Source organism: Odocoileus virginianus, chromosome 31, assembly GCF_023699985.2.
Source record: "Odocoileus virginianus isolate 20LAN1187 ecotype Illinois chromosome 31, Ovbor_1.2, whole genome shotgun sequence".
NCBI classification, from domain to species: domain Eukaryota; kingdom Metazoa; phylum Chordata; class Mammalia; order Artiodactyla; family Cervidae; genus Odocoileus; species Odocoileus virginianus.
This window is the reverse complement of record NC_069704.1, coordinates 6287774-6304652: the sequence shown is the minus strand read 5'-3', so window position 1 is coordinate 6304652 and position 16879 is coordinate 6287774. Positions and strand designations below refer to the sequence as shown.

At 43.0% G+C, this 16879-nt stretch overlaps 1 protein-coding gene across 9 annotated transcripts in view; it reads right to left on the bottom strand.

Annotated features, from left to right (window-relative positions):
• The window catches only part of ASTN2 (astrotactin 2), a 996620-nt gene that overhangs the window by 578340 nt on the left and 401401 nt on the right, over window positions 1–16879 (bottom strand). For 8 of the 9 annotated variants that reach the window (XM_070459205.1, XM_070459200.1, XM_070459201.1 and 5 more), the window contains one exon: window positions 13101–13247. In XM_070459205.1, coding sequence (XP_070315306.1) covers window positions 13101–13247 — 147 coding nt within the window. Of the gene's footprint in view, window positions 1–13100; window positions 13248–14961; window positions 15071–16879 lie in introns of all 9 variants that reach the window. The other variant, XM_070459208.1, reaches the window with a different exon arrangement.

Below are 16879 nucleotides of genomic sequence, written 5' to 3'. Positions count from 1 at the left end.
CAGTTGTATAGGACTCCCTTATCTTCACTCTCACCACTTCTTTTTTTTTTTTTTTTTTCAAATTATTGGCTGCGCTGGGTCTTTGTTGCAGCACCCAGCTTTCCTAGCAGTGGTGCATGGGCTCCAGAGGAGGCGGGCTCAGTTGCAGCACATGAGTTTAGTTGCTATGTGTACGTGGGATATTGGACTTGCTGCGAGGTGCAGTGGTTAAGAATCTACCTGCCAGTGTAGAAGATGAAAGAGATGCGGGTTTGATTCCTGGGTCTGGAAGATCCCCTGGAGGAGGAAATTGCAACCTGCTCCAGTACTCTTACCTGGAAAATTCCATGGACAGAGGAGCCTGGTGAGCTACAGTCCAGGCTGAGCACACGTGTACACAGACACACATATGTGGGATATTAGTTCCCCAACCAGGGATTGAACCCATGTCTCCTGTGTTGGAAGGCAGATTTTTAACCACAGACCACTGGGAAGTCCTTCACTCTCACTTCTGGTTCAGACATTAGGAGATAAGACTAAATGTAACAACCCCCTAATAAGTTGCTTGCCTTCTGTCTTGGCCCCTCAGACTCAGCTTCTGCACTGTGGTCAGTCCATCCACAGGTCTGTATTGAATCCTGAGCATGTACCGGATATTCCACAAGAACAAGACACCTAGAACCCTTGCTCTTAGGGGTTTAAAGTAGCATTATCATGGGCTGGTGTTTTCCAGGTCTCACCTGTATGCCAAGACCTTGTCCAGTGCTTCATGTATAATCATTCTATTGCGCTTGGAGGTGATTTATTGTTATCATCCCTATGTCAAAGATGAGCCAACAAAAGGTTTAGAAATTAACTAATTAATTCCAGGCTATGTAGCTAGGGAATATTGGAGACAGGTATTGAACTCAGAGTGTGTGAATCTACAGCCCAGACTCTTAACCAAATTAGACATCAAATAAGCAATGGTGAATGTATTAAGTGCAGAAAAAAAAGTTCAGGATCATTTCATAGGGAGACCTAACTTACAACAGGAGAGACTGATGAAGATGATGATGTCAATAAAAACTAGTATTACCCAGTGTTTCCTACCTGCCAAACATTCTACTAAATACCAGTGAGATATTATCTCATTTAAATTTCCTAAGCGGGAGTTATTAATATTATACCCACTCTACAGATTAAGAAATACACCAGAGGTTTAAGTAACATTTGCAACATCAAATAACTATTAGTAGAACCAGCAGTTGAGCCCAGATATATCTGACTCTATAGCCTGAGCTCTGCATTAACATACTGCATTGCCTTTTAAGCAACACAAAAGCTTAACACTTTAAGCTATTCACACGTCCTTGCTTAAAGCTCTTTAGCAGCTTCATGACCCTCAAGCACTTCCAGGGGGAAAGCCTGACACAGAAACCCCTGCTTTTCTCACTTGCTCCTTCTTTTAGACTTGGGCTAGCCTCAGGGATCCCCAGACGCTCCGGATTCTCTCTGCTCCTGCCACACCTTTGCTCATACTGTTGCCTCTGCCTGGAAGGTCATCCTTCTCTCTCTCTCTCTCTCTCTCTCTCTCTCTCTCTCTCTCTCTCTCTCTCTCTCTCTCGCCATCTCCAACAGAGCACAGAGTCTCACTTCAATCCCTGCCCATCCAGCTTCCTCCGATGGGACAAATCCAAGGCAAAACAAATCCTCTGGCTCCCTGAATGTTTACCCAGATCTGTCCAGTGGAAAACACCAGGCTTCCCTGGCAAACTGGCTGACTCTTATCTGCATGTCCCTTCTGGTCCAGATTATGATACGCCTTCTATCACTGTCTTTGACTTTATAGATATTCTGTCACTTTAAATAGTAAGTATAATCCCTTTGGGGGCAAGCTGAGCATTTACAGAGCACCTATTCAAGGCTATTTTCATACTGCTTTCTATTTCATCCTCATCAACGCCCTGTGCAATAGAGGAGAAAAGCTGTACTTTTATAGATGGTGAAGCTGATAGTTCCGAGATGTGAGGTGACTTGTCCAAGATCCATAGTTAGTAAGTGGAGGAGTGCAGATTTGTACTGGAGGTTTTCTGCTAACCTTGGAGAAGGAAATGGCAACCCACTCTAGTATTCTTGCCTGGAGAATTCCATGGGCAGAGGAGCCTGACAGGCTACAGTTCATGGGGCCGCAAAGAATCGGACATGACTGAGCAACTAACACTAACGCTTTCTGCTTCTACATTTTGCATCCTTTCCCTTACATCAGCCTCCTTCAGTGCTGATAACATCTGAGTGAGTTCCAGAGTGTGGATCCTGGCACTGAGCAGACAGCAGTGTCAGATGGCAGTCCTGCTCGGTGGATTCACTGGTAAAGTCCAAATGAGAATCAGGGTGAGATCAAGGGAGGGAAGCCAGGGAAAGCTCAGGAGTGGTCCAGGCTCTGGGGATGGTTCCAGCTAAGAGTGAGATGCCCAGGGACTTTAGCGGAGCTTCAGAAAGTTGCCAACAACTCCCCTCCCTCCAAAAAAATAAATAAATAAAAAAAAGAAAACCAAACCAAGGCAGTGCAGCTGCAGATATATTTGGCTTAGATAATCTAGAGGGCTGGCTAGGGAGGAAAGCCAAACAGCAAGGCTCTGCTGGGCACCAGAGACGGGGTGGGTAGGGTGGGGGCGCTGAGGTACGAGCAGGGGGAGGCAGAGAAGCGGAGGGGATGCACAGGTTTTAATTATTCCTCCATCTCATCACTTCCTTCTGAACATGATGCATCCTCCCCCCTCACACTCTCACTGGCATCTGAGATGCTCAAAGCCCCTCGGCAGCTGAAGCTGGGAGTTGGAGACCTAGAGGCAGCTTTCCCACTAGGGCCCAGCTACCCACCGCTTTCTGCTTCACACGAGCATCCCGGGGAGCCCGTGGTCCCTGCACAGGTTTGGCTGTGATCCTTCTAAGCTCCTTCAAATGGCAACTTGTGGGCTGTGAGAGGTTTGCTCAGCTGCTTCTGCTCCCAACATCCCTGCTCAGGAGGCTGCCTGGCTACAGACTGTCCCAAAAAAGAGTAGAAAAACAGACTGAGGATGCTACGGGGATTGTTTCATAGAGACTCCAGAGGCCACAGACCCAGTGGGATGAGTAAAAGGGGACTTTGAACCCCAGTATTTCTCATTCTACTGTTAGAATATGAGACCAGGGAGGAAGTTTAAGCACCGCCTTTTTCCATTTCTCCCATTTCACAATGTCAAAACCTAGAAAAAGTCTAGAGAAATAGAGTGTTGCCCAAAGTCCAGGTGAATTTGTGGATGAGCTAGAACCTGGTCTTGTCATAGAATAATTCTCTGTCTACCACATCTCATGGTTGCTAACTTGGAACAATTCTACCCATCCCCTTACTGCCTGTGTGATGCTGAAGTGGTCACATAAACTCCCTCAGCTTTAGTTTCCCTTAAATTTACAATGGGGAAAATGCCTGGATCTACTACATGTGGTAGATTCCACGTTGGAATTCCTCTGGTGGCTCAGATGGTAAAGAATATGCCTGCAATGTAAGAGACTCGGGTTCGATACCTGGGTCAGGAGGATGCCCTGGAGAAGGAAATGGCAACCCACTTCAGTATTCTTGCCTAAAGAACTCCATGGACAGAGGAGCCTGGCGGGCTACAGACCGTGGGGTCCCAAAGAATCGGACACGACTGAGCAACTAGCATATGGCATGTGGTAACAGAAGGAAATGAGGCGATGGTTTGCAAAGCACTCAGCTTGAGGCCTGGCACTTAGCAATCTTCTGTAAATGTTACCAATTCACCGCGCAGTTACTATCACAACCACAATCAATGGCTGGAAGGCTTAAACAACAGGCTCTCGATGGATGTACTGACAAGTGTCCATGACTCCCCAGGAGGCCTGTGTCACACATCACCCACCTCCAGGGCACATCAGTGGCTCAAGACCCAACTCAGACAGCGCTTCCTGCCTCCTCAAGACACCCTCTCCTTGGCATCCCCATCTCCAGCTTGGGGTACTTGGCTGCCCCTCCTCTGCTTCCCAGAGAATCCAGTGCATACCCGCTCCAGATGTCTGCCACACTGCTTTCCTACTTCATCTTCTTGGTAGCCTCTCACTCCCACCAAGTTGGCGGAGGCCAGAGATGGTGTTTTATCCATCTCTGCAACCCCAGAATCTGAGCAGGCTGCGGAGGTTGATGAACTATATTTGTTGACCACAGGAAGGAGGGAGGAAGGAAGAAAACAGATACTATATATGAATCAGGAAGAGGTGTTGCTATTACTGAATTTTCAACTATTTAATTTCTTCCTTGGGGCCAAGTTAAGCATCTCTAAAACTGTACCTTCTACTTACCTGGCCATACCCATGAAGACCTCTTCCCAACTTCTTTGTCACCTTCATAAATAATAAAACACCAAGCAAAGAGAAAGAAAAAGTTCAACATTCTCATTATCAGATCTAGTCTCACAGCTGGCTAAGTACTTCCACACTCATCGACCTCACTGACAAAGACTTCAGGCAAGGAGCATTAACATCGCTTTTAGATGAGAAAAACAAGAATCAGGGCAGGTGAATTAATATGCCCAAGGTCACAAAGGAGAAATCAGAAGGACTGGCAATAGAACTCACATCCCTTGGACCACAGATCAATGCACCTAACCTCTGTACCACGTGCCCTTCTCTATCCTAACACTGCACGCTTGCCTCAACCCTATACCACTTTGCAAACACCAAGCCAAGAATTATAGAGCATCTAACTCTACATCCTTGAGCTCCATCCCATCAAAGCTCCCACCTGCCTTTATCGCCTCCTAGTCAAAAAGTCAAAGTGGCCTTCTGCTCACAACAGCAGAATAGAATTATTAACGCAAATAAATTAAAATGCCCTACCCCTTGCCACCACGCTCTGCCCCCAGTTTCTACTAATGTATTTTTGGACTCGATCTGCTATCAAAACATAGAAATTAGGCTCCAATTTTGGATGTCAAACTCAGTTATCCCTTCTGTTAAGAAGGGAAATTAGTAACAATTCATCCTGGTCGGAAGCCAAGCTAACATCATAGCACAATGTGTCGTTAAAAATCCCAAACCAACTGTCTGTTGTGATTTCTTTAAAAGCTTGAGCATGTTCCGCTGCTTAGAATGGTTCTATGGTTCTGTGGGCTTTGTTCTCTTTCAAGTCCCCTGTCATTTTTAACCTGGGGATCAGTTACTATTTAAGGAAGAAGTGGCTTTGACACATTTTTTCTTTCCATGGTTTTGTGGATTTAGACTTTTCTAATGAAGAGAGTTGATGAAAGAAAAAAAAAAAAAAAGGATTCCACTCTAGGGGGTCTCCACAGCTCCCAGCACCAGCTCCAGGCCATTGCTAAGCAAGCTGTCCATTAAGTAGAAGAAGAGGGAAAAGGGAAAAAGTTTTCACAGTTTATAATTATATTACCAGTTTCATTACATAGCTCATTTTAATTCTGACTGAAACCTCGCCTCACTTTCTCCCGCACTCTCTCACGTATAGTTATTAAATCTGGGTTGGAGTTCAACCTATTCTTCCTGATTTCAGCATATTAATATGGTTTATTGGTATTTCATTGCCACCTCCCCCCGGGTGTTCTGAATCTCAGCTCAATTTATAGTTTCCCTTCTTCCTGGGCTCTGGGATAAAGCCTGTTTCATTTTGGTGTTGGGGGGCGGGGGGCATGATGTGAGTTTGATCGGAGCTTCTTATCTTTGGGGATGGGAACAAAAATCTTGGGGAGTGAAGTCAATTACAAGAAGAGGAGGCAGCCTCAGATTTCACGCACTGTCATTCATCAGAACGTAGCTTCTCAGGGCCTCTGCGTCCACCTGCCTGCCCCCTCTCCCTTCATTCATTTCCCTGCCATCACTGCAGTACTGTATACCTATGGACTCAGGATCTCCGTTGGGCTTCACAATAGTTTAGGACACGAATAAATGGTGGCTTTGCCCTGGAGGAGATTTCAGCCTGGCTATCACAATCACTTCATTTACTTATTCATTTTCATTCTACCAAAGCTTTGGGGGACCCTCCGTTTTGGATGCTGTCCTAGGGGCTGAATGTAATGTGCGGAACAAATGGGGTGTCAATACTTAAGGAGCTCACAGCTCAAGGGTGAGTCCGATGTCGACTCGGTAAGAACACGATTACAAATAGAAAAGCATGCGATCCAAGAACAGAGCAGGGCTCAAGGAGAGTGAATAGTTAGGGGCCCAACAGAGGCTGTGATATGAGAAAAGGAGGTCGATCACTGTTGAGTAAATGAAATTTGTCTCAAGGAAACTGAGGAGATGAGAGCAATCTTCTGAAAGTGAGAACAACATGTGCAAAGGCCTTGAGGCAGGAGACAACCAAAGATATTCAAGGAAACAACTGGAGAGAGACTGGTAAAAGGTGAGGCTAGAGAGGCAGGTGGGGCCTGATTTTGCTGGAACTTAGAGGACATGTTGAAGAGTTCAGTCTTTATAACAAGTACAATAAGAAGTACTTAAACAGTTTTATGGGAGGATGCAACATGTTGAGATTTTCCATTTTAAAAGATAGCTCTGTTTTCAATGTTGTGAAAAGACTGGAGAGATGCTTGATTTAATACAGGAGGCCAGTTCTTAGGATCATGGCAGTCGTAACAATGACACATACATAACAATAACAGTGATGGAAATTAGACCATGGGGTTACTAAAAAGGTAAAATACAGTTCTATGCAATTTTCCAGGAAGGGGCGATAATTTCTGATGGGTGTTTTCTTTGAAGAAGCTTTGGGGGTTTTGTTGTAGAATTTTATCTGGAGAAAGGAGAAAATCAGACATGAGGAAGGTTGCACTACAGGGAAATGAGGCCACGCAAGGGAAAGCAGCCTGTCTGTCTAAATAGTATGAAGTGTGTGCAAAGGAGAAGGCAGAGTGCATCTTGAAGAGTGCCTTTACACATGAGCATGCTCCATCGTACTCAGAGGTCTGAAATAAAAACTGAATATTACAGAGCAAAGCTCCAGATGACCCCAGAGAGCAAGATGACCAAGGACCTACTCTTTGTAGACAAGTCGCTTGGTGGTTTGTGACTAAGCAGTCACCTTCACTGTGGTGTGATTTCCACTTCCAAGAACTGAAACAACTTCTCCCATGTATTCAAATCACTGCACACTTGCTCTGAAGTCAATTATGAACCTCATTCCTCATTAACGGCACGGCCACACATTATCTCACTCTCTTGGGTGGAAAGGCATAAAGTAGGGGTGCAAGCAAATAAATGTAGAGCAAGATTTGTTATATGTAATTTTGTGTTCAAAGGCAGCTACACGTGGGGCATAGTAATGAACCAGGGCATCCTAATGATGAATGTTTCCACTTGATGCTTTCATAGGCTGGTAAGGAACCCATAATCCCTAATTTCTCAATCACAGAGAAGACATGAATATTACCTTAGTCCAACCCAAAAGTTAGTGCTAAGACATTAACTTGACCTTAACAAATAGATATTTTGGCAGGGATATTTATGCCAAATGAGCATATCAACAAAAAAGAACACAGCTTGTGTTTAGCTTAAAATGAAAGTGTTAAGTCACTCAGGTATGCCTGACTCTTTGCAACCCCATGGATTATAGCCCACCAGGCTCCTCTGTCCATGGGATTTTCCAGGCAAGAATAATGGAGTGAGTAGCCACTCCCTTCTCCAGGGGATCTTCCTGACCCAGGGATGGAACTCAGGTCTCCTACATTGCAGGCAGATTCTTTACCACCTAAGCCACCAGGCTTCCATGATATGCTCACCAATAAGCGTATCAACATAAAAGAACTAAGCCTGTGTTCAGTGGGGGGTATATTTAGTTAAGAGACATCACTGGCCATAACCCATTCCTGAGTCTCACTCCATTTCTGAGCCTAGTCAAAGAATGAGTAATTCTCAGGGATAAGGCACTAAAGAATAAACAAACATACTCTAAAGGTCCGAAAACTTTTGATGTTTTAAAAATTTATATTCTGGTAAAATGGCTCCAATTTAAACTATTTGGTACCATAGCCAAACATATTCCTTCACTTTTCTTGTATGGCTTCATAGAAACGTGGTCATCTATTTTCAGGAAATTCCCTATGATGGGGAACTCATTACCTTGCAATGACCCCATTCTGATATTAAAAAAGTATTATCACATCTACTAACATTTATACAATTTATTGAGCCATTACTAGATCTCAGGTACTGAGCTAAAAGTCTTATGAACATTATTTCACTTATTCTTCACAATAATTCTATGAGATAAGTACTACTATTATCCCCTCCTTTACAGATGAGACTAAAGCTTAGAAAGTGGAGATATTTTCAGACTAAGACTCAATTTTCTCCCATCTCTGACCACCCTCATAATCCATATAGCTCTAATTTTGCTTCCTGGGGACTTTCAGAACAAGCCTGCTTCCTTTTCAAGAGAAATAAGAACTGCCATGGTCATTTTTGTGAAGGCATGGCACATGGAAAAAGCATGGATAAGTGGTTTAGGTGGGCTTGGGCTTTCATTGCTTGCTTCACTTCTGTGTGTTAATCTGGCTAAATCTCTTAACATCTCTAAAACCTACCATCCATGTATGCAAAAAGAGGATGCTAAATCCTGCCTCACAGTTCTGCTTTGAGAATTAAATTAGAAACTTTATGTAAGGTGTTTTGAACACTGCATATTCATAACAGATATGCTCAATAATTCCAAGTTCATTTTTTGTCTGAGTTCCTTAAACACTTCTTACAGAATGATTTTCTTCCATTGTTTCCTTAAGAAGCCATTACATATTGACAACGTTTTTCCAATCTCTTGGCTGCAGTTCCTTTATCTTGGATGTCTTCCAATATATCATTGACCTTCTTAAAGTACAATTGCCAGAACAAAACAACAGAAAACTCTAGGCATAGTGGTATCTATCTACACTAGAGTGGAACCATACTCACCTGTTTAATCTAGACAACTTATTCCTTTAAAAGTTGTGTCTTCTACTGCATTATTATAGAGCCAGGATATTGGGTGAATATATCCTAACATACATGGAAGCCCCAAGGGTTGAAGAAACTAACATCTCAATTCATATGAGCTTTTAATATTAACCAATATCTATTTATCAATAATGCTACCTGTAGGGAAATTTATATGAAGCCCAAATCCATGTGATAAGAGCTGCTTTGTTATGAAGCATGGGGACCACTCACATGATAGTCAGTGTTATTGGCAATCACTGGAATTGTACTATGAGGCAGCTCCATAAATTAGCATTGATCAAGTCAAAGATGGAAGGAAACAAAGCCCCTTGTGAGGGCTGCAAGAGGTCTCAAGGAGTTATTACCCTGTTAGATGAAAGGAAAGTAACACTCACAGAAATACTGATGCAGCTTTCAAACTTCTGGTAAGGGATCACCTCAAGTTCTCGTTAAGACCATTAATACTTGGGATCTACTCACAGAGAATATGGTTCACTAGTTCTGAGGATCATGAGCCCAGATAATCCAAATGAAGATCACTTACAGGCCACAGTTGAAAAATCAATGCCAAATCCAGTCAGTTTGGACACAAATCTAGCCCATCTCTTCACTAGGTGCTTAGCAGAGCAAAAAGCCACCAGTGGCCTTGAGAAGGCCCAGACAAAGGAAGGGGTGATATTTGCCAAGGGCTTGGATGGAGACTCTGTTAGTACTTATTGCTCTTGCCAGCTGGGCTCTGGACAAGTACTATATCATGCTGACCTTTTTGTGTAATGGGCAGAAAGTATCAAGTACAACAATGTTGTAACACAAATACAGAATCCATTTTCCCCCCTGAAGACCAAACCCATTACTCATCCACTGCCAACACTTCAGCACCATGGACAGCCCAAAGGCACACAGTGGATTGAGTGCTCTAAGAAAGGGTTGGCGGCAGTTTGGCAGCTTAAGCATCACAGGGAAAGGTACGAACGGTGAGAGCGGCCTTGGCCATGGTCCTTGGGTGGCCTTGTCTTGATGGATTCTCTCCCATTTGACAGGGGTTGCTCTCACCATGATAGGCCTCATTATGACAGCGTTGCTGTTTATAACTCAGCCAGTGGCCTCGGGTGGGGGCCTATATTTCTATTTGGCTGTATAAATATGTTTAAAAAAACCACTGATTTATATACATGCAATCTGCATTCTTTATGTATGCTATATCTGACTGCATTTACAAATATTAATGCCAAGTGACGGTAAGGGCTCAAGGAAACAGGTACCACTTTTCTTGCCTCGCTGCATAACATTCTCATATCGTGTTTCAAGAAATCAGAGTTAGAAACCCTACCAACTTCAATACATATGTCTTTTTTTGTTCTTTGTTAGATCATGTCCCATCCTCATGGAAAGCAGATTTTTTAGAAAGCATATAGTTGGGAAATAGCAAAATCAAAGGATTACCCAAGAAAACAGCAAAACTAGTGTGATGTCAGAATGAGGTGAGAGATAAGTCAGACAGAGAAAGGCAAATATTGTATGATAGCACTTTAATGTGAAATCTAAAAAAGACAACAAATGAGTGACAACAACAAAAAACAAATAGACTCACAGATACAGAGAGAAAAAAAAACAAACAACAGTGGTTACCAGAGGGGAAAAGAAAAGGGGGAAGGGCAAGATAATGGGAGGGGCTTAAGAGGTATGAAGTACTACATACAAAATAAATAAGACATAAGGATATACAGTATGACATAGGGAATATAGTCAATATTTTACAATAACTGTCAATGGAATGCTGTCTTTAAAAATTGTTAATCACTATGTTGTACACCTGAATCTTTTATAATATCGCACATCAACTATACATCAATAAAAATAATTTAAAAAATTTAAAGTAGGGGCTAGATCACGATGGTGAAGTAGGAGCAATCACAGGATGCTTTAGTAGAAGTCAAGGTGTTCAAGGAAAGGAGGTGGAAGCTGCTATTTGGACAGAACGTACTGAACAAATTGGTGCTATGCTATAAACACTGTAACTTAAAAATTATGGATAAAATTGAGTTGCAATGGAATAAGGGTGACAAATATACAGTAAGACTCTCAAAAACATCTAATACATATCCAATCAGAAAAAGATTAAAAAAAATAATGGTACTCACACGGTGCTTAAGTCAGAAGGGTGGTTATCCAAGGGGGGGTATTCACTGGGAGGGGGGCGTAAGGAAGCTGATCGCTCTAGTAATGTTTTATGTTTGATCTGGGTGAATTCATGTAAAAATTCATTAAGCTGAATACTTAATATGTCTCCTTTATTATATTTATGATAACTTTTAATACATTTAAAAATAATACTAATACTAATAAGGACCTACTGTGTAACACAGGGAACTTCACTCAACAGTCTGTAATAACCTATATGGGAAAAGAATCTGAAAAAGAATGGTGTGAGTGTGTATAATCCAGTTTGCTGTATACTTGAAGCTAACACACATTGTAAATCAACTAAACTCCAATAAAGAGCAATAATAAAAAAGATGTGGTACATGCACACAACAGGATAATACTCAGTCATAACAAAAGAAGGAAATAAGGCCATTTGTATCAAAACGAATGCAACCAGAGATACTCATCCTATGAGAATTACGTCAGAAAGACAAATATCATTTGATATCACCTACACATGAAATCTAAAGTACAACACAAGTGAACTTATCTACAAAACACACACCGACTCATGGACACAGAGAACAGACTGTGGTTGCCGAGGGGGGGGGAGGGGAAGCGAGGAGCTGGGAGGTGGGGTTAGCAGACGCAAACTGCTATATATAGAATGGACAAACAGCAAGGTCCTACTGTATGGCACAGAAGACTAAATAAAATACCCTGAGATAAGCCACATGGAAAAGAGTATAAAAATGTACATGCATATGTATTCTAAGCTGCTTCAGTCATGTATGACTCTTTGTGACCCTATGGACTGTAGCCTTCCAGGATCCTCTGTCCATGAGGATTCTCCAGGCAAGAATACTGGAGTGGGTTGCCATGCCCTCCTCCAGGGGATCTTACCACCCTAGAGGTCTCTTACCTCTCCTGCATTGACAGGCAGATTCTTTACCACTAGCGCCACCTGGGAAGCCCCATAAAAATGTGTGTGTGCACGAGTGTATACATGATTTTTTATATATATATATATATACACACACATATATGTATATGTATATATATGCACACACACATATATGTCTTTGCTGTACAGAAAAATTTAACACAATATTGTAAACCAACTATACTTCATTAAAAAAATATCTTCTCCCAAATGGAAGAGTACAGAGAAAAGTAATTCTTCTGTAATGTATAAAAAGGAAAAGTTCTAATATATGTGCTGTAAATTGTAAAAAAATAATAACAATAACACCAAGTGTTTGGGGAAACACATCACATCCTGCTGGATGTATGGAAACTGGAACAATTTTCTGGAGGGCACTTTAGCAATAGATATCAAGCACCTTAATCAGTTTCTTGGACCATGCTTTGCGAATGACTATAGCAACTACTGTGTCTCATTAATTCAAATTAATTGGGTGAAGAGTAAATGGTAGGATATAATATGCTTGTAAAGTACATTTACAGGGAATGAGATATGAGTATAACACAGGACACTCAAGGAAGTTTCCACAAAGCTCATATGGTCTTCTTTGTCATATTTTTTAATTAGCAAGGACTATTTTTTTTTGAGGGGGGTGGTATTTTTAGTTAGGAATAGCAAACTCTGGAGATAGTGTAGGACAGGGAAGCCTGGCATGCTGTGGCCCATGGGGCTGGAAAGAGTTGGACGCGGCTGACTGACTGAACAATCACAACAACAGAAAGCACAAGCTTGATAAGAAGCAGTAGGTTCTCTGAAGTGCTCGAACTTTCTGCAGACTCACGTCTGAATTCTTTATTAACAAAGCTTATCCTTGCCCATGGAATAAAAGCAGTCTTTAGTTGTACTAAATAACCCAGGATTCTAAATGATGAAGACCTCTTTTAAGGTCTTTGGATGCTCTCTCTAGTTTTGGCAACATAATTCTGAGGTTGGGCATGTTCAAGGGGGGAATGTTCATGGGAAACGTTTGACCAGACAGGAGTGCCAGGTGCCCAGTAGGAGGGGGGCATCTCCGACGCTCGGCTCTTACCGTCTGCAATGAAGTGCTCGGGCACGTGCAGAGTCACCTTCACCGTGAGTGGACAGGACATCTGACTGCCACACACCATGGCCAGGACGCAGGAGCTCACGGCAATCAGCGTCAGGGCCGTCTTGTTCACGGGGCTTTTCAGCAAACCTAGCAACACAAACACACACAAGGATATGTAAGTCCACAAGTGAGGGAACAGGAGGAGCCCGGGGCTTGGGAATCCTGCTGTTTTCCAAACGGGAAGTGGGAAAAAGAAACCACATTTCCCAGTCTCTGTGCTTGCAATGACATCTCATGGTCCTTTCTTGAGTCTTTTTTTTTTTTCTTTCAATTGTACATATTTTTTAATTGAATCTATTACAATACTTCTTTTTTTTCTTTTTTTATGTTCTATTCTTTTGGCCACGAGGCATGTGAGATCTTAGCTCCCTGACAAGGGATTGAACCTGTACCCCTTGCATGGGAAGGCAAAACATTAACGACTGTACTGCCAGGGAAGCCCCTTTTTTGGGTCTTTAACCCACTGCTAAGCAGGCTTATTATCCCTTTTGGTATAAATGAAAAGAAACAAATTTCCTCAAAATTGTGGCAATTCTCATGCCTCACCTCTCAATTAGACTCGTCATTCTTAATATTTGGGACTTCCCTAGTGGCACAGACAGTAAAGCATCTGCCTACAATGCGGGAGACCCGGGTTCAATCCCTGGGTTGGGAAGATCTCCTGGAGAAGGAAATGACAACCCATTCCAGTATTCTTGCCTGGAAAATCCCATAGATGGAGGAGCCTGGTGGCTACAGTCCATGGGGTCGCAAATATTTAGATGATATTAAATTTTCTGCTCTTTAGAAGCAATTGAGAAGATGCTGTGTTGTTGATCACAGGGCCAACAGAAAGGAGCATGGACTTTGGAGTTTGACCATTATGAATTCAAACCTGGGCTTCAGTCCTCACTGGCTGTGGTTTCATTTTTAAACCTCGGTTTTCTTGTGTGAATGATGAGGATAATAATAAAAGTTCACAAGCGGTTGTGATGATCACGTGGCATGCTGTATATACAACGTCTGTCATCTAGAAGGGTTTTACATACTGTTTGAGGCGGATCAGTTCAAATTAATTTCCCAAGCGTTTACTGATGACCTACTATGTGAGACACACAGAACATCATAAGAATAGCTCTTGTTCTTCAAGAATTTACAGGCTAGGGGCAAAGGCAGGCTTGTACATGCGTGCTAAGTCGCTTCAGTCATGTCCAACTCTTTGTGACCCTATGGACTGTAGCCCACCAGGCTCCTCTGTCCATGGGATTCTCCAGGCAAGAATATTGGAGTGGGTTGCCATGCCTTCCTCCAGGGAGGAGGGAATCTTCCCAACACAGGGACTGAACCTGCATCTCTTATGTCTCCTGCACTGGCCAGTGGGTTCTTTACCACTAATGCTACCTAGGAAGCCCAAAGGCAAGCTTATCCACAGCTAATTAGAAACGAAGACTACTAGCTAAGAGCTATTAGAGAGGACATAGGATAGCAATGGGGGAGTGGTGGGAAGTTGCTTGAGAAAACTAAAGACAATTTCATGGATGCAGTAGAATGAGTAGATAGACTGGATCTCCATGGCAAGGAGGGCCAGCAAACAAATTCTGTGGACTATGTCCTGAGCCTACACTGGACCTCATTATTTAGGCTCCACTATTCATATTTAATTTCAAGGCTTTGATTACCATTTCTAAAGCAATGTTTCCCAAATTTCTATTATCCTCTTACTCTTATCTGGAGCAAACCTTTATGCCCAAACTTCCCAGACATCTCTCTCCGAATATCCCACAAGTATGACAAAATGACATGTTCAAGATTGGACACTTACCTCCTCCTAAAAGCCCCCTCCTTTTCCTGGTCTCCCCAAAGTACTGAAAGCACCATCACTTAAACTGGCCAGAAACCCAGATGTCATCTTTCAGTCTTCCGTCTTCCTCCTTCACACCATTTAAAGAGCATGCAGTCCTAGGTATTCCGTGCCCTTAGCATTTTCACCTCTTTACTCCACATCTCTTCTATTGTTTGTCTGCTTGTGAGATGAAGGAGGTGTGGGCACATTTTCGCTCCCCACTCCCTGGTGGAAACCCTTGACCTGCTATATAGCATCTGGCCATAGGATGCGGTCCATGCTGACTAGCCTCCACTCATGCCTTCTGCTACTCTCTCCTACCAGCTAGCCCAGGTGCTGGCAGGGCTGAATCACTGCAGTGATGCCACAGTGAGCACTTTCATCACATGGCTATTAGCACAGAGATTATTTCTAGAAGTTAAGCCCACTTGTTTCCTTGTCTCCCATCCCTCACTGAGATTAACTATAAATGTGAATTCTTCTCCCTCTATAGAGATAGATTTGTCTACATTTGCTGGGTTTCTTAAAATATCTTATTCAAACACTAGAATCTAGTAACTGGATGGTAAACTCCTTGAGGGCAGGCACTGTCTTCTGCTCATCACTGCGTCCTGATGCTGAGTGCAATGTCTGGAATATGGTAAGTCGATTAAAAACAGGTTTAGTCACTCAGTCATGTCCGACTCTTGTGACCCCACGGACTGTAGCCTCCCAGGTTCTTCTGCCCATGGGATTCTCCAAGGCAAGGACACTGGAGTGGGTTGCCAGAATTTCCTTCTCCAGGGGATCTTCCCCACCCAGTGATTGAACCCAGGTCTCCTGCATCACAGGCAGACTCTTATCCAAGAGTGGCTCTTTATGAGCCACTAGGGAAGCCCATAAATCTCAGCAGCATCTCAGTAAATGCATCATAACTTCCAGAAGTGATGATAACAATATAGCAACCAGGTCCTGGCAGTGACCTATCAAAAAGCACAGCAACCATATACAATCAACACTGCCAGATGGATGGACCTAATGGATATATCCTGGACAGCCCACTTTGGGATTCCTGTACAAATATCTGTTTTTCTTAATAATCAGTGAGCTCCCTGAGGGAAGGGACCCCACCTTCATCATCTTTTTGTCTCTCCTGCCAAGTTCACTGCCTAGAACCTAGAAATTACTCCATTTAAAAAAAGAGCTTTGACTTTATTGCCAGTCTTAGAATAAGGCATGCAGCTTCCGTGGTAGATCAGCTGGTAAAAAATCTGCCTGCAATGCAGGAGACCCCGGTTCAATTCCTGGGTCTGGAAGGTCCCCTGGAGAAGGGATAGGCTACCCACTCTAGTATTCTTGGGCTTTCCTTGTGGCTCAGATGGTAAAGAATCCACCTGCAATGCAGGACACCTGGGTTCGATCCCTGGGTTGGGAAGATCCCCTGGAGGAGGGCATGGCAACTCACCCCAGTATTCTTGCCTGGAGAATCACCATGGACAGAGGAGCCTGGCAGGCTACAGTTCATGGGGTCACAAAGAGTCAGGCGCAGCTGGGCGACTAAGCACAGCTCACAGAACAAGGCATAGCCTGTGGCAGGGACAATCCATTTATCTGCGGCTGCTACAGCTGGTGAATACTAGTTAAACAGAAGAGTGGTTAAGGTAAAAAGATGATTCTGGTTTCTGGAGATGGAAAATACCTAAACTTAAAAAAGGGCCACATTAAAAAACACATTTTTTTTTTCCCTCTCATCTGGGAGACACAAGAAGCTGTTTCAAACTTCAATGTGATCAACTGCTTCATAACTAGACAGAAGAATCAAGTTAACATCAATGTTTTCTACCAGAAAGGGTGTGAACTCGGGCTTGGTGCCTTGTGTAGGTATTTTTCTTAAAAAGTCAACATATTACAACTAGCC